The 16,878-nt window shown below is 59.9% G+C and overlaps 5 protein-coding genes across 5 annotated transcripts; 2 read left to right on the forward strand and 3 right to left on the reverse strand.

Moving 5' to 3' along the window:
* Window positions 1–45: 45 nt before the first annotated feature.
* atr (Serine/threonine-protein kinase atr) lies at window positions 46–7,490 on the reverse strand (the record flags this gene model as incomplete). The annotated part of the gene is made up of 12 exons (XM_062773906.1): window positions 46–353; window positions 415–808; window positions 849–1,171; window positions 1,218–1,482; window positions 1,520–1,790; window positions 1,830–1,964; window positions 2,005–2,115; window positions 2,157–2,254; window positions 2,302–3,107; window positions 3,147–5,839; window positions 5,874–6,888; window positions 6,926–7,490. 12 exons carry the CDS (start codon window positions 7,488–7,490, stop codon window positions 46–48), a joined length of 6,984 nt encoding a protein of 2,327 aa, XP_062629890.1.
* Window positions 7,491–7,770: 280 nt separating this feature from the next.
* paf1 (RNA polymerase II-associated factor 1) lies at window positions 7,771–9,265 on the forward strand (the record flags this gene model as incomplete). The annotated part of the gene is made up of 4 exons (XM_062773907.1): window positions 7,771–7,830; window positions 7,881–8,104; window positions 8,147–8,772; window positions 8,810–9,265. Exons 1-4 carry the CDS (start codon window positions 7,814–7,816, stop codon window positions 9,263–9,265), a joined length of 1,323 nt encoding a protein of 440 aa, XP_062629891.1. The 5' UTR covers window positions 7,771–7,813.
* A 204-nt stretch (window positions 9,266–9,469) lies between these two features.
* On the reverse strand, window positions 9,470–10,990 carry exgA_3 (putative glucan 1,3-beta-glucosidase A; the record flags this gene model as incomplete). Its single annotated transcript, XM_062773908.1, has 6 exons — window positions 9,470–9,597; window positions 9,636–9,703; window positions 9,743–10,244; window positions 10,295–10,582; window positions 10,634–10,805; window positions 10,862–10,990. The coding sequence occupies 6 exons, from the start codon at window positions 10,988–10,990 to the stop codon at window positions 9,470–9,472; spliced, it is 1,287 nt and encodes a 428-aa protein (XP_062629892.1).
* A 1,560-nt stretch (window positions 10,991–12,550) lies between these two features.
* YML018C (putative vacuolar membrane protein) lies at window positions 12,551–14,565 on the reverse strand. The gene is made up of 8 exons (XM_062773909.1): window positions 14,296–14,565; window positions 14,165–14,235; window positions 13,608–14,071; window positions 13,434–13,512; window positions 13,185–13,382; window positions 12,971–13,131; window positions 12,860–12,883; window positions 12,551–12,810 (listed from the first exon to the last, which is right to left on the reverse strand). Exons 1-8 carry the CDS (start codon window positions 14,413–14,415, stop codon window positions 12,611–12,613), a joined length of 1,317 nt encoding a protein of 438 aa, XP_062629893.1. The 5' UTR covers window positions 14,416–14,565; the 3' UTR covers window positions 12,551–12,610.
* Window positions 14,566–14,857: 292 nt separating this feature from the next.
* On the forward strand, window positions 14,858–16,815 carry si:dkeyp-13a3.3 (putative flap endonuclease 1; the record flags this gene model as incomplete). The annotated part of the gene is made up of 6 exons (XM_062773910.1): window positions 14,858–14,898; window positions 14,965–15,033; window positions 15,073–15,159; window positions 15,197–15,281; window positions 15,330–16,214; window positions 16,264–16,815. 6 exons carry the CDS (start codon window positions 14,858–14,860, stop codon window positions 16,813–16,815), a joined length of 1,719 nt encoding a protein of 572 aa, XP_062629894.1.
* Between the last annotated feature and the right edge of the window lie 63 nt (window positions 16,816–16,878).

Below are 16,878 nucleotides of genomic sequence, written 5' to 3' on the forward strand. Positions count from 1 at the left end.
TGAGGGTGTGCTAAACAAATCTAACACCAGACTACTACTAAACTTCTACAGCCACGCCGCCCACCCAACGTACATGAGCGCCAGGTTCACAATGCTGGTCGACTCCTTGATTAAATACTCGACCTGGTTCGGCACTGTCATCTCGGTATCCCCGAGGGACACGCCGCGCAGCTTCTTCTTGATGGGGTTGAGGTTCTTGTCGGCCTGCTTTTGGATGTCTCTCTCCTTGGATCGCGAAGACTTGGTCCACTCGACGAGCGGGTCGTGGACGAATGCCTCGAGCACACTCATCAGCGAACCATGGTTGGACCGCAGAATGTCCATGGTGATTTCTGCTGCCTTGCGGAAGACTCCTGAGGAACGCGTCAGATTATCGGCCGTGCACAGTGTGATTTTTGCGCCTCCTCCACTCACCCTCCACTCCAGTGACACCCAGGGCGTCCACCATGTTGTGCGTCAACCGGAATGGTACTCGTTCCGGCACCTCAAACGTCTTGGCCTTGTCGAACAAACAGTTGAGGTCGACATGCAGTGTGTCACCCGTCAGACCGTCAAACAAAATGTTCTCGCCGTGCCGATCGCCAAGGCCGAGGACGTAGCCGATCATCGACATGACCGCGAGGGTGCGGGCATAGTTGGTGCGGCTTGTAAGCCACGCCGTTGGTTCGGGCCAGTTTAATAGGAACCATTCGTGGAACACTGTCGGCTGGTATTGGGGCAGAACCTTGTCCTTGAATGCTTTCGGTAGCTCCTGCATGAACTTCTCATGCTTGCGAGCCTGGTCGAGGGCGTTATAGATCTCGCCAGTCTGACGAGGGTCAGTATCTAATCTCAAACGTGCCACTCACGTAAACACGCTTCTTGTGTCGCGCGTATCCCTGTTCAAGAATGCTCTTGAGCGCGTTTGTGTTGCTGACCCATTCGATCAGGCCGCACGTCTCGTTCAGAGGCATGACCGCATATGTTCGGATATAGAGGTGGCGGCGACGCGACTCTGATGCCGACTTCAGGAACTTGTTGATCATCGAGTTGAAGTCCATCAGACGGGCGTCCTTTCGAAGGTCATCGTGGGGCTTGCACAAGAATGGGTAGCGCTTGCCATCCGATCCAATGAAGATCAGTTTCTTGGGCTGCTGAAGCGATGGCATAATCTCGACCTTGTCGTGGATATCTGGAGCGCGTCAGACAGACTGCAAGGGGCGTGTAGCGCCACTTACCAACGATGGTGACAGGCTGAACAGGGTATGGCCGATGTGTCTTGAGAGGTGAGCCAGGTTGGGGTAACGCGGCAGTCAGAGCTTCCTGCAGAGGTAGAATCATCATCGAAGGGAACGCAGCCTTGACGTAGGTGTACTTCTTCGAAATGAGGGCTTCTCGAACCTTGGTCGATTCGGGCTTGTCCTCGGCAAGCTTGAGCAGGATGCTCGACAGCTTACGGGCATCGTTGACACTCGTTTGCAGCTCCGAGCGCCGTCCATCCTGCTGACAGGTTAGAGCAACTCGCCTGAAGGTGACTCACCACCGCCCTCTTGAGCACCTTCTCAGTGATGCTTCGGCGTTCCTTCTGGTTGGACTGCATGGCTCCAATAGTCGTCCACAGAGATTGCGCCGGGTAGTCTCTAATGACTCGGTACACAACCTTTACCAGCGTCTCCTGCACTGTCTCGTTGGGGTGTGTGATGCGCGAAATTAGTTGCGGGAAGGACGTGAGGAACTGGTAGGTTTGCACATCGAAGCGGGCCTTCTCCATGAGATTGTTGATCTTGGTCAAGTACTCGGATACGCCTGGCCTGTGGAGAGTCAGCGTGGTGGCAGCCCCTGCCACGAACCTCTTCAACTCCCTCTCTTTGACTCCCAAGTCAAGCCAAATGGTGAGGAGCCTCGGCATGGTCTGGTAGATGTACTTGACGCCACATTGTAGTGCCTCAAAGTAGTGGAGACACGTGTGGTAATTGTACGTCGCCCTGCCAGAGTCAACAAGTCAGCCTTCGCAAATGAACTCACATGCTGTCATGTAGGCGACCGACAGACTGGCCACCAGCTTCAATAGTAACTCTCAAACTCTCAGCAAGAGTGTCGTAGTAGTGACCGAGGTGGTAGCGAGGAGATTCAAGGCTGCGCGCGCGTAAGAGGTTGATCGGCACTCAAGCACTCACGTCATTCCCAGCTCAATGGCCTTCTTGAACCGGCGGATGACCACATTGTCATCGAAGCGGTCCGCCTCGTTGGCCCAGCGTGCCTCCAACAACGCGGCCTTGTGCCATTGTTAGCACGTCCCATGGCCTGCGGCTTCATGCTCACCTTCGCCAGGCTTCGGTCTCGTCGGAAGTCCTCCTCTGTCTTGCGACCGTCGCCACTGCCACTGCTTGTGAGGTCCACCACACCACTGTCGATTTCCGATAGCTTGATCATGTTCGACACTGGGTACTCGAGCTCACGAAGGGCCTTGACAATGTTACCATTCTCGTGAACGAGTTTGGCCTGCTGGATGAAAGCGAATGGTGCCTCAGAGTCGTCGGCCTGAAGCGCGGCGCTGTACGCCGTCTGGGCATATCCTGCTTTGCGAGCGATCCTGGCACTTTGAATCCAGGCTTGTCCTACCTCGGGCTTGAGACGTGGCGATAACACTAGAGAGAAGGCTGTTCGTCGCTTGCTGAGAATCTCCTCACGAGCACGGAACGAAGGTAAGGATGTTTGGAATCGCTCCGCCAATGTGTCGATGAGATCGTTGGCGTAGCGATTCCTGACGACCGAGGCATTGGCCGCGCTCACATCCTTGGGCTGAGCCTGCACCGCTCGGTCGGTTTGATGGATCAGCTCCACCTCACGCAGCATGTGGAGTTGCAGGATGGCCTCGTACGCGCGGGAGTACTCGCGGGTTGTGATACCGGCTCCGATGCGCCGACGGGCTATCGTAAGAGCGTCGTCCACATCGCCGCCAAACTTCATGGCGAGGAAAACCCCAGCAATAGGAGGAGGATTCTGGATTTTGCGAACATCCTCCCAGTGACTCAGCTTCCACGGCGCCTCGGCCATGAACGGAGATAGCTGGTCTTCCCATGAAGGGTTGCGACTGAGCACACCGCGAATGTGAGTGCGGAGAGTGTCTGGGATTGTCAGCCAAAGCTCCTAGATTGATATCCTACCGTAATGTCCAAGGTTCTTGAGACACTTGAGGAGTCCAAGGTGTAAATTGATGTCCTCGGGATGCTGCTGGAGTCGGACTTCCCAGCAACTCTGCGCTGCTGTCCAACGACCGGTACTTTCGTGCTCCCGAATCTGGAGTTCGAGAGTGGGGCTGACGACAAAAGCCGAAACGCCCTCCATGCCGTCAGGCTCGTCCAGCTCCGCGTAGATCTCGTGCAGACTCTCGAAGTAGGTCTGGAGCTCCTTGTTCTCTCGCTTTTCCACGTTGCGAAGGGAGACCACTCGCTCTTCGAAGTTTCGGAGGGAGCGAGCGTACGCACGAGACTTGAGCGCGGCGTTGGCCGCCAACTCGGTATCGATACTCGACAGTAGCTGCTCAACGGGTTCCAGGTGCGAGGACCGCATAGAGCGGTCCGCGCGGGCTTGCCGAAGCCATTTACTCAAGTGATCAAGCAGGTCAAAGATGACTTGTGACGCCAGCATGCGCTTGTCGGCAGCTTGTCGAGCCGAACCGTCGTCGTCTCGCCCAGAGATGGGTGGCGCAGCTCCAACTTGATCACGAAGGACGTCGTAGATCTCCTTCTTGATTCGTTCCGGAGCTTTGGAGTCGCCGGCAAGGAGGTCGTGGAGGACGAGATGAGGCAGTAGATGATGAGCCACCGCAACGTCCTGGTTCTTTGGCTCGCTGTTGAAGACCTTGAAAATGGCTTGGGCATCGCCATTGTGACCGTTTGTAGAAACACGTCCAATAAGATCGACAGTCCAGGCCTGAACCCACTCGCGATACGTCTTCATTTGCGGATAGATCGGATATGTCGACAGTGTGTTCCTGTCTTGACTTTGCTGGAACTGTGCGTCGAGTAGTGGTGTCACGGTTTCGAGGACATCCTTACTCAGACTCGCCCACCGTTCCCGGACTTTAAGAGGCACGGACGAGTTGAGATTCACGATACGCCTGTCGAATCCACAGAACTTCAACAGTTCCTGGATCGCATAAGAGAGCTGCCTCTGGTGCTTGGTGTCGTTTGTCGATCGGAAGGCACCAACAAGAAGGTCCGAAATAAGGCGCAGAGCGAACTGGACAGACTCGTCATGATCGCTAAAGTTCGACTTTACGGGCATGGATGTCTCGTCACGGAGGGCGACAAAGCGGTCCGGGTCGAGGGCGCCGAGGAGGCCGAAGCATTCGAACGACAGGTCATGAAGCTCGTCGAGTTCGGCATCACGGGTCACTGCCCCCAAGAGGGAACGGACAACCTTGCCGACAATGGGGTCGAAAGTGTCACCACGGGCAAGCTGCACGACGTCTGAATACTTGTCCCTCAGGAGATCCCTGAGCTCTCGCATCGAGTTTGTGGCAATGGCAACGTTCTTGTTGTTGGTTCGCTCCACCAATTTATCCAGGTAGTCGCGCGTCGACCAATCCTTCCTATAGCCCAGAAGAGTTCGCGACAGCTTCCGCAGCTCCGGGATGTGGTCAAAGCGAACAATGTCGTCAAGGAAGGCCTTCAGATTCGAAGCATCGTCTGCGATTCTGGAGATGATCCGAGTCGCAGCCTTGCGCTCCTCCGGCTGGAAGGAAGACCACATGGATACAAGAGCTGCAATTGTTGGCCCAATGAACGGTCCGACGTCGGTAAAGCGCAGCATGTTGATAAAGGTGTCCCAGGTATTCAAGGTTTGGAGTCGAAGCTCCTCGACTTCGAGAGTGCTCTGAAGACTTGCGATGATCTGAGGGGAGAACGAGGACATCGAGTCGCCGACCAGAGAGATCAACTGGCCGATACTGCGAATGATCTTGCGGCGATTGTCTGTCGGGGTTCGTGGAGTCACAAGCTGTTCTGTCAAGGCCGCCAGAACACCAAGCATATGTGGCTTCAAGAAGGCGCCCAGGTCACCGGCTTCGAGGTTGATGGCCGTCTCCATTCGCTGAATGGCGTGAAGAGCCTGAGTAGCCACAGCCTGCCGTTTGTCGTCCTGGTCGCCCAGCTCGATAACAACCGCCACTATCAGGGGTACGATGGATGCCCGGATGAATTTGTCCAATGTGGTGGCGGGTGAATTGGAGGTACCACTGATGAGGTCGTTGAGCAGTGTACCCAGAAAGTCCATGGCCTGGTGGGTTGCGCTCGGGGTAAGGAAGGTTTTAGCGAGGATGGCGCTTCCGTCTGCAATGAGTATGAGACCGAGCTTGTCGTTGAAGATACTCGACAGCATCTCGAGGGCCGCACGATTCCTCTTGACCACCAGGGCGGGGACGACGGATTTGCGTGCGAGATTGAAGAAGGCCTGGCGGCTGAGGCCAAGGAACGACATGGTCAGGGCCACTACCTCTGGTTGAGGAATGAGGCTCTCTGCCAAGAGGACACTGATGTGATCGAGGTACGGCGACACCAAGTTGTATGGCTGTTTATTCCTATGACTTGCGATGTCGACTAGTTGCGTGTAAGCCAGGCTCTTTAGAGGGCTGCTGTTTGAGCCGAATCGCTTGAGAAGGAGTTCGAGAATGTCGCCGAGATCGCGATCAGGCGCATCTCGCCCAAGGTCACCCAGCAGATGTGTCATGGTCTCCTGGACTTGGAGCTTGCCTTGGAACAACTCTGGTACCTTGTCCAGGATGGTGCGGGCTCGTTTCCTACTTTCGGGGTTGCTGGAATGCGAAAGGTAGCGATAGGCTGTGGAAAGGAGGTGACTAGGATGAGCGCAATCCTCTCATAAACACTTACCCAGCTGCTAGACGTATCCTGCGGTCAGGCGACTTGGATCCACGGAAGGAGCTCCACATGAGCTTGGCCCAGACCTGTGCTGGGACTGTTGCCGGGTCCATGTGAAGAAAGAGCACACCGAGGGCCCGCAGCAGGGTTCGCTCATCCCCGACCTTCTCCCAGCCGTTGAGCCACGTCTTGGCAACATCCGCCGGTAGTGGGTTATGTGTGGTTGCACACTGCCCAAGGGCGCAAGCCAAATCTGGTGTCGTCTCGAGCAGCTTGAACGAGATGGCGGGGCCCAAAGTGGCAAGGGCCTGGGGCAATGTCTCCAGGACGTTGCCCTCGATATCGAGTTCGGGAGCCTTGGTCCTTAGGATGTTCCTCACTCGGAGTTCGACCGGGTTCTCTTCGCGTTTGCGCTTTAACGAGGTCGATGGGGGGAGGTGCATCACCTCTCCAATCTTCTGTCGAATGCTCGCGCCGCCACTGAAGTTTGTTTGATCCTTCCATCGCTCCAGGATCTCGGTTGAAATCAGAGATGCAATGGCCTGGGAGGACACATGAAATGGGATAGGCGTGAGGAGGAAGGATATTGTTTCGCGCCCAGGAACGGTGTTGAGGTTGAAGGTTGCGACTCGAGAATGCAAGCCCCACCACACGTCCCTTCGAAGGGCGGGATGACCGTGCTGCTCAACAGCTTTCAGCCAAGCTGTGAACACGTCCTGCCAATGGGCATCGTCCATCTCTTCGAGTTTTGCAACGGCGATGCACGCTCTAGACAGGACCTGGGATACGCGCACGACTCGCACGGCGTCCGTGACGACCGAGAGGTACCGAGCTTGTCTTGACGGTGGGAGTTGGGCTGCCTGGTGGCCAAAGCTGGACAGGATGGAGGCGGCTTCGAGCACACTGTCGTTGGAGAAGGGAAATGCGAGGGAAAACTGAAGGGCGAAGAGGGCTGGGAGGTGGTCTGCAGAAGTCGGCAAGTCGCTGAAGCCAAGGAGGGAAGATGTTGGTTTCTGCTCGAGAGATTCTTCACCGTTAGCAACTGCCTCCCTGAGCCCACTCACCTCTGGCGTACGCGCACAGCTCTTTCAACACCCTCCAGACACGCCTCGGACCGCGCATGTACGTTGTAGTGTCCCCATCCGACATGTCGCGGCTAAGCACGATGAGGATCCGCGCGGCCGTGTCACATAGGTCGTTGACGAGGGCAGCGGCGCCCGTGACGTCCTCGTACTGGGCGACCGCGATGAGGATGCGCGTGATGATCCAGGCGTAGAATGGCTGCTGGGGTGTTGCGTCCTTTGGAGGGAAGGTGAGCAGCAGCTCGGGGTGGGACTCGGCCTGGCGCGAGAGAATGGAGAGGGTGAGGTGGGCCTGTTCCAGGCCAACTTGGGAGGCCTGGTTGGTGTCGCGCGACGCCGGGCTGATGACGCACGCGTTGAACAGCACCTCTATGAGCTTTCGGAAGCGCGACACATCGACGGTCGAGGCGTCGCTGTCCCCCTCGGCCGTGCTGGTCAGCGCGTGCGCCTCGCGCAGGAGCTCGTCAAGCAGCTCTGCCGACCCCGGCGCGCTGCGGTCGCTGTCTGTTGGTACCATCGCATCTGTGGTTTGCGGGGGATGCGTCATGGTGGTGTCGGTGTTGTCGAGCGAGGCATTGGGTCAAGTGCCGAGAGTGTGAAGGTCAAGTTGAGAGATTGTTGATATCTGGCCAAAACTCAGGCGCGTCATGCTCTCGACAGAAGCAGTCCACTCAGCTGGGCAAAACAACAGAAGAGCGCAAGCGCGGGGACCCCAGAGGTCACCACGTGGATTTGCTCCCGTTGAGACTCACCACCGCAGATCCACAGCACCAGCACCAGCAACAGGACCAAGTGACAATGGACTTTCGACTTTAGAACGACCGACACTCATCTCTTGAACGCAGCGCTGAACCGCTCTGCACCGCCATCATGTCCAAAAAGTCATCGTGAGTGCGGTGTTTAGAGGCAAACTGGATGGCGCTGACCCATCCCCCAGCAAGCTCGACCTGTTGGTGCGCGTTCGTTTCGAGAACCCGCTACCAGACCTTCCGTTCCCCCCAAAGCTCCTCAATGTGTCGACCGACATTCAGCGGCTGGGCGAGCCGAGCTACCTCAACCAGCTGGCATCGACCACTCAGTTTCCGATGCTCGTTGACTCGGAGATGGGCATGCCGATTGACCTGAACGAGTTTGACGGCGTGTGGGATGGCAACGAGGCGGGTGAGCTGAGCGTGACGATGTTAGCTGGAGCTCACACTGCAGCCTTGAATCCCCCCACGGACGCCTCGCGTGTAACGGATGCAGCAGATCTTGCTCTCCTGACCCCCTTGCGGCTGGCAGCGGCCAACGGCCCCTCTGCACCAAAGGCGTCCGAGGTGTCGTGGATGCGCAACTCGTCGTACATCCAGCGACGTAACGGTGCCGTCAAGCGGCGAGAGATGGCGCTGAAGAAGGAGGAGATTGTGGACGCGTCCGAGGCGGCACAGATCATTGCCATCGACAAGACGTTTGCCGACTTGCGCGCTGAGCCCGCCGAGGGCATGAAGCACCCCGACCCGAAGCGCAAGCACCTCCGCGTGGTGGAGACGTACGACATCCTGCCCGACGACGACGCATGGTCCAACTCGTACCTCATGATCAAGTTCCCCGAGCGGCCATCGGTGGCGACGTCGAGCGACCCACGTGCGCAGGCGTCGAGCGAGCGCCTGAGCCGTGCCATTCTGCGTCCGATTGTCGAGGACGACCAGCAGATCATGGAGTACTTCCTCCCGCGGGAAGAGGACCTCGGACAGCTCAGCAACATCCTCGAGCACCCAATGTCCGAGGAGGCCCTTACGGAGATGTACGAAAAGGTCGAGGAGGGCGGAGACGTGGACGAGCTGTTCCCCGTAAGTCATGAGCCGCGGTGCCTGTCTGACACGCCAGAACACGGCCTACGAAAGGTTACGGACGTACGAGGTGGTCGGGCAGACGCAGCCGCAGAAGGAGGTAATTGTGACGTTTGTCGAGGAGGGCGGCGACGAGGAGGAGGACATGTTCGGCGACGACGACGACGACGAGGACCAGCCGGCCAAGAAGAAGCGCAAGGGCGTTTACTTCAAGGAGGTGACGATGAAGGCGCAGCTCCGCAAGACGCGCGCGCGCGGACGCGACGAGGAGACGCGTACCGACGTGTGGGACAAGGTGCGCGTCGGCGCCCGCGAGCCCAGCTCCAATGAGGTCGAGGCGCGTGCGGCCGCGCTGCAGCCCGTCGCCGACCCCGAGTGGAGCGAAGAGCAGCTGCGCATCATGCGCAGCACCGACATTGGCGACGCGCCAGAGGACGGCCGCTCGCCAGATTCCGAGGTCGGGCACTTGTTGGCCGACGATGACCGAGACTAGGTTCGAGGGGGAGCAGTGTCGACAGTCTACATGCATTGAGTGCGACAGTTTAACAAGCAACGTTATTCATTTCTGTGCCTCTTGGCAGCATGACAGGTATGGTTGGCAGGTATAGTGCTAAAGTCCATTGGTGTGCACATCTATCGACACGACATGATTTATTATAAGGTCGTCGCGATGCGTCTTGTGTTGTCTAGCCGACATCTAGTTGCAGACACTTGAGTACGAGTACTTGTGCTGCGTCGGGTCCTGGGGGATCCAGCCGCCGGCCAGGCCGCCGGCGTACGACCACTCGTCGGCCGACTCGGCCTTCCAAGTCCACATGATCCAGCCTGGTGTGTGTTAGTGGCGGCAGTGGGGTGTTACTCACCCTGGCCGTAGTTTTCAAAGCCCTGGGTCTGGATGTCCCAGAACTGGTGCATAAACTCCTTAAAGTCGCTGGGGGTGTGAGCAGGCGTTACTCGTCGTGGCACTTACCCGCGGAGCGTGTTGGCCTTGCCCGTGAGGCCCTGGCACGAGCCGATGTAGCTCGAGCCGGGGTACGAGCCGTCGTAGCGCGAACCGATGCCACGGCCGTTGAGGTACTTTGCGCAGTCGGTCGCGGCGGGGCTCCACTCGCCGACGACGGCCCACAGCGGCGACGAGGCGAGGCTGCTCGCCTCCTGGCACACGCCCTTGAGCTTGTCCTGGAACGACCACTGGAGCATGCTGGGCGTGAAGCTCTGGTAGTAGTGGTGGTCGAGGAGCATCGACTCAAAGTTGGGCTCCTGGTACGCGCCGTTCCAGTAGGACAGGGGCTGGAATGCGTCCGAGATGATGATGGCGAGACCCGACTTGGCGCCAGAGCCCTGCGGAGCCCACGGGTAGCGCGTGGCGCCGTACGCGTCGTAGTAGAACTGGCGGGTCGTGCTGAGGAGGCTGGGCGAGAGGTAACCTGCCGGCTCGTTGAGGATGCCGATGGCCGTGACGACCTGCCAGTCTGCGCTTGTGAGCTGGGGTGGAGGGGGGCGGGGTCGGTGGGGGACTTACACGAGGGGTCAGAGTACTTGAGAGACAGCTGCCCGAGCACCTGCTTTGTAATGGCCAGGTTGTTGGCGTCGGTGTGCCAGCGCGCGTCGCCCCGGTGGCCAGAGTTGTCGTACCCGTTCTGGCTGCCGGGGGCGGTGTGCAGCTCGACGAGCACCTTGAGGCCGTGGTTGCGCGCCCAGCCGATGGCCTTGTCGAGGTATGGCGCCTGGCCCTGGATGTACGGCTCGCCCGGGGCGAGCTGCCACCCGTAGTGGGGTACGGGGATGCGGACGTGGTTGAGCCCGGCGGCTGGGGGCGGGCGTGAGTGCTGCCTTCATCACCCTCGCGGCTTCCACTCACCAGCAATCTGCGCAAAGTCGGCCTCGGTGTAGAACGTGTCCCAGTGCTGCTGGAGCGCGGCCTGGGCCTTGTTGCGGTCCTGGTACGCTGCAAACGTCCACTCGTCGACGATGCCGTTGTTGCCCGTGTTGTCGAAGAGCGAGGGCGTGATCCACGGCTCGATGACGAGCCACTGGGGGGCGGGGGTTAGTGATGCCGGGGCGGCCGTGCTCGTCCACGCCCACTCACCCCGCCGAGATTGACGCCGCGGATCTTCTGCGAGCCGTACGGGAAGCCAGTGTTGACGCTGCGCGAGGACGCGGGGGAGGCGGAGGCGCCGACGGCGAGGGTGAGGACGAGGGCTATCAGCGGGAGCATGGTGGGGGAGGCAAGAAGGAGGGTGAGGGAGGTTGTGGAGAAGGTTGGGACTAAGGCGGGGGTTGAAGAGCTCGAGGAGGCGAGCCTGGCCGTGACTGGGGTACTAGGGTTAGTGAGTTGTCGGGGTAGTAGTAGTTGTAGTCTGTCAGTGGTCCAAGACAGCCGACCCTTTTAAAGCCATTCCTGCGTTCCATTCCTGCCACCGACGAGCTACGACTGGACCCAAACACGGCCCTAGGATGCAACATACCTCGACAACAAGCAGGCGAGGTCGTCGCGAGTGAGTAAGCTCAAGCGCCACTGCGGCACACGCAGCGGAGGCACGGTGGGGAGCGCCGGCGGGTCGCGGTGGTGGTGGTGGGCGGCGCGGTGCGGTGCGGCGACGCTACGGTCCGGCGGCAGCGGGTGCCTCGTTCTTGCTCTTCCTTGGACAGAGAGCACGACGCTCGGCGTCGCCTAGACGCTGCTGCTGCTGCTGCTGTTGCTTGTGCTATCCGTGGCTGGCGAGCTCGCACACACGTACATGCCTCAAGGTTAACCAGTTGCAGGCACTGCCCCTTGAATACCCATACGTGTTTCACTGCGCTTGCGCCGGGAGAGCAAGGGGAGGGGCAAAGCGGCAGCGGCGCCATGTGCCGGCGCAACTGGCCCAGAAGCCAAGGTTTGGGTCTAGTCGCACGCGTGGGGGGTGTCACCGTGTGCGTGTGTTGGGTTGCTTGCTCGTCATGGCGCGCGGTGCCGAGTGGTGCTGCGGTTGTCGTCAAGACGTGGATGCTCGTGGCTCGTCGCGCAGTGTGCCGTGTGCCACGCGTTGGGCAAAGCTTGTTTGGTTCCAACAGCTAGCGCGTCGCGGCGGAGGCATTTGGGTGTTTGCTTGTGCTTGCTACATGTGGCCTCGTTGCCGTGTTTACACCCATTTTAATCGACGCCATCCATGGATGGCAATGGCAATGACAGGAGTGTGCAAGTGTGTTATGCATTCATTTCCCTGCCCAGTCACTGTCCCGCCCCCCCTGGCCTGTAACATGTCATTGCGCGCGCGGGTCATTTGTAGCAAGCAAGCAATTGAGGAAAGGCCATTGACGCTCGATGCGGTGTGAGCGCCACTGCCGCCAGGCCAGGGGAGCCGCACAGACGTACGACTGAGCGGGAGGGAGGGCCCGGTTTCAGCGGCCGGCAGGCAGTGCACGGACAGGACGGACAGGACAGACACTGCAGCCAAGACGAGGTAGGTCGACAGGCACTCTCTGGGTACCATACACAACAACACAACACTCCTCTACTTCCGGCTTCCGGCGCCGCTCGACCTATTTGCCTCGGCTACTCTAGTAGCGCATCATCAACAATCGACGACGACACAAAAGCCGTGGGGACAAACGACGCGACAATGCACAGCTAAACTGTTGGAAATGATCACGGCCTGGGATCCCTGGGAACCAACAGCGTGCCTGCGATACACACAAACCCGACGGACAGGTGCATCGGCTCAATCGGCCACACCGCACTCGAAGCTCGAAGCTTGCCGCAGCTCACCTCGCTTGCCACCGCCACCGTCTCAGTCGACAGAATACTGGTCATTACATGTCATATAACACTGTTGTTGCACTGGGTCTAATGGTATCATCGCTGCTCACTCTGCTCCTCCAACGCAGCCTCGTTGGCACTATCCTCCCATCCCTGCCAGCCGAGCACAAAGAAGCTGCCGACAACAAGACACGCGCCGGCAACCGACATTGTCGTGATAGAGTCCTTGGCGCCGGGGATAAACAATGACCCCAGGAGAGCGAAAGGAATCGTGAGCGATAACCCAATTGTGACAACTTGTAAAGTCAGTAATTGCACACTAGCCCGAGACATTCGTAAACTCACGCATTGGGGTCGTCTTGAGCATGGCTGAGACAGTGTTAGCTGGTGCACTCCGCGCGCTCCCGAGCAGTGGCACGCGACCACGCAAGCCGCGCTACCACGCTGCCCACTCACCAAGCACGTAGAGATAGTCGCTTGACAGGGTGATCAGCATGTTGACAATGACAATGGTCCACGCGGTGCGGGTCGGCGGGAGCTCAAACGTCTCCCAGTTGAGGTAGTGAAGCAAGGGGAACACGGGAATCAGGAAGATGATGTTGAACAGGCCGGCAAAGCTGAGATTGTGTGTCAGTGTGTAGCCAGATGCGACGACACGGGGACTGCTCACCCAAGCATCAGCTGAGTGTCGGCCTTGGACTCGTCGCCCAGGCGGACCTTGAGCAGGATCACGTAGATCGAGTAGAACAAAGCCGACAGGAGGGATGCCAGGTCACCTAAGACGGGATGGGTGGGCATGTCTGCGGCGTTCACAAGGTTGCGCTGCACGGTCGAGTCCGAGTGGGTCACAAGAATGACGCCAATAAAGCTGCGAAAAGTCAGTGCGCGAACACGGCCCCGAGCCTATGCATGGACCCACCTCGCCACCGCAGAGAACACCTTGGCCCGGGTGATGACCTCGACATTGAACATGCGCCCTAGTGTGAGGGTGAAGAAGCCTATTGAGACGCGTCAGTAAACATCACATGGCCCGGCTCCGAATGATGGGGGCGCCACCCAAACTTGAGCACGTCATCTCCGATAGCTTACTCACTGGTTGTGGAGCTGAGAATCGTGACCGAGGCGACGCTCGACCATGCAAGGGCGGCGTTGAGCGACCAGTTGGCGAGGAACCATACTGCGCTCCACCATGCTGCGACTTCGGCCGTCTCGCGGACAGTGAGCTTTGCGTCGGGATCGGCAACAAGTTCTTCAGGGATGGTGACCTGGCTGTCGATTGGGTGCAGCGGTACGCGTGGTGACGACGGCGAGTGCGAGCGCGCCAGGCTTAGCGATGGGCGGCGTGGTCTGTGAGGCGTGGTCACGACAACCTCTTCCTCCTGTGACACGACGAGGTAAGACTGCCTGTGGGTGGTGTTAGACATGAATTGGGAATACGAGCGCGGTGCTCGCGCGACTCGCCTATCGTGGTCACGCGAGAGATGGCCCTTCTTCCAGTAGCGATATGCTGCTGGGATGAGGTATATTGCGAACGACGACGTGTTGAGGTATGTTATTCTGTGGAGGGGCGCGTCAGCGAGGGGCTTGGATGAGGAAGGTATGCAGCGCGTATCGCTCGATGGCGGCGGCGCGCAGCAAAGATAAACATACAAAAAGGGCTTGTTCCAGCTATCTTGGCCCGTCTCGAGGTCTGCCGTGATGAAGTTGGACGCTGTCCATAGCTGTGCGCGTGTGTGAGCAGTGGTGGTGGTGTTGGTGGCGACGACCAAGACGGCACTTACCAAGACTACTGTGAGAAGGAGACCAACGCCGACGGCATAACGCGACGCGCTGGGGAAGAGGCCATGAGTCGGGTCGCCTGCTGTGGGCATCCTCTTTGGGAGGAGCGGGTCGCTCTCCATCCGGACGCGACTGTATGGTAGCTATGGCGAGCGCTCGATAGCGCTGCAGCGATAGTGGCGAGGGGGAGCAAGAGGGGTATGCTAGACCGAGGTTATAAGTGACAAGTTGGAATGTGTGATGGTTGCTTGGCTCTCGACTTGCAATCCAGGGGAGCCAGCCAAAGCGAGCACGCACCCGGGATGGACCAACACCAGTGTATGTCTCACTCAGGTGCAAATTCGCAGCCGCCCTTCCGCCAGTGCGCGCCCGCCCGCCCTGCCAAAGACGCCGCTCGCCATCGATACAAAATCTGACGATTAAAAATGACTGTGGGGCTCCAGGCACAACACACTCAACCGGTGTATTCGGGACGCTCTTAGCCTCGGGACACACACAGACAACGACGGCTCTCGAGAGACAACACCTGACCCCTCTTGTTGCTCTTGCCCCAACATACCAACAATGGGCGTGCAGGGCCTCATCACTTGGGTAAAGAAGACACGGTAAGTCACCCAGCCCCACCGCCCCACAGCAGCACGGCAGATCTGGAGCTGACCCCGGCGACCCAGGCCAGAGCTCCTCACTTCCCTGCCAGAGCGCTACGCATCCCCTACCATTAGCGGCAAGCGCATCGCACTGTACGCGCTTCCTGCCCCTCTTCCGAATCTGACACGCAGAGATGCAACGCTCATCACCAACAAGTTCCACTTTGCCGACAAGTCAGGTGGCCAGAGCCGGCGGGCAGCCCTGCACGGATGGTACGGGTGGGTCACGAGGTGCCGAGGCGGCCACTGACGCCAGGCTCATCAAGCAGATGCGCGCGCAGGGCGTCCTCCCCGTCGCCGTGTGGGACGAGCGCGGAGACCGCGAGTGGAAGGCGCCCGAGGTCAGGCTGGCGGTGCTTCTTGCTGTCTTGCGCCACTGACATGACCAGGCGCGCCGCCGGCTCCAGGCCCGCGCGCTCGTGTACGCCCGCCGGCTGCACGAGGACCGCCGGCGCGCACGGCTCGACCGCCTGCTTGTCGAGTTTGATCTGCTCGCGGGGCTGACGGCGCAAGAGAAGGCCGTTGTCCAGCGGGGCTGGGCCACGGGGTTCGCGCCGTCGCCGTCGTCCCATGACCCAGCGGCGGCGATCAAACCCCACCTGGAAAGCAGCACGATCAGCTCCCAGTTGCCGGGCGCGTCCGCACCCGGCCCGGCTGTGCTATCGCCCCATGCCATGGTCACCGCGTTTGTCAGCGGGCGCACGGCGGCCCAGCTCGCCCGGCTCCACGCCCTGCGGGAAGACTACGCCGCGGAACTGAACCCCGAGGCGAGGGAGACGTTACTAGAAGCGTACGACAGCGAGACGGCCGCGATCCAGCAGATCGGCGGGCCGTGTGGCGATATCGGCCGGCTGACCGGCACACTCGCCGACGCGGACACGGATGTCATCGACGCGCGGTTCGAGAGCCTCGCCCCGGCCACAGCCTACTCTGAGACGCCACGCCAGCAGGCGCTGACCGACCAGGAGGGGGAGGTGTGGGCGAACTTGTTCGCCACTGAGCCTGCCTTGTCCCCCGCCGCACTGCGCACCGCCACCAAGACCACGCGCCGCATGCTCACACAGGCGTCCACCGTCGCGGGGACGTATGCGCGTGCGCTCAACTGGCCCCTCGCCGACGACCACCAGGCGTGCTGCGATCTCCTCCTGCTTATGGGCGTGCCCGTGCTCACAGCCAATATCCCGTACGAAGCGGAGGGGCTGGCGGCCGCGCTGGCGAACGCCGGAGCGGTCGACTACGTGGGGTCAGAGGACTCGGACGTGGTGGTGTACGGGGTGGGTCGTGCTCCGTTAGCGTAGGTTGGGTATGCTGACACAACGCCAGGGTCCGCTCCTCCGCAACGTTGCCACCGCGTCCGAACCTCTTGTTCTCGTCTCCGCGGGGCTCGACACGGCGCTCGGCCTCCCCCGAGCGGCATTTATCGACTTTTGCATCCTGCTCGGGACGGACGCGAGCCCCCGCATTCCAGGCGTGGGGCCGGCGCGCGCGCTGCCCTTGATCAAGAAGTATGGTTGCATCGAGGGCATGCTGGCCGCCGAGCCCGAGATCGCAGAGCGCATCGACGACCTCGATGCGTTCCTGCAGCTCGTGGAGAACGCTCGCGTGCTCTTCACCACTGTCCCGCCCCTGCCGGACGGCATCGAGTTTCAGCAGGGCGCGTACGACGAGGCCGAGGTACTCGAGTGGCTGCGGGAGAACGGCGTCGTCGAGCCTGACCGCCCGGCGCGCACGTGGTCCTGGTCCGCGCCCATCGAGGAGATGCCAGAGCACAAGAAACACGAGACTTGGGACGAGAGCTGGGCCGTGCCGACCGAGTCACGGCGCGAGCCCGTCAGCTGGGAAGAGATGGACGCGGCGTTGGCGTCACACAGATAGACTACATGTAGCCACACACACAGCACAGGCATTGTACCCACCCCTCACACACAGACACACATG

This window comes from Vanrija pseudolonga, chromosome 5, assembly GCF_020906515.1.
Source record: "Vanrija pseudolonga chromosome 5, complete sequence".
Lineage (NCBI taxonomy): Eukaryota > Fungi > Basidiomycota > Tremellomycetes > Trichosporonales > Trichosporonaceae > Vanrija > Vanrija pseudolonga.

Excerpts from the sequence above, each read along its gene's own strand:
- YML018C (XM_062773909.1), bottom strand. The coding sequence starts at position 14,415 with ATGGAGAGCGACCCGCTCCTCCCAAAGAGGATGCCCACAGCAGGCGAC. Across the intron at positions 13,513-13,607 it reads GATTCTCAGCTCCACAACCA|GCTTCTTCACCCTCACACTA; the intron begins GTGAGTAAGCTA and ends GCGTCTCAATAG. Across the intron at positions 12,811-12,859 it reads GCTCAAGACGACCCCAATGC|TTGTCACAATTGGGTTATCG; the intron begins GTGAGTTTACGA and ends TGACTTTACAAG.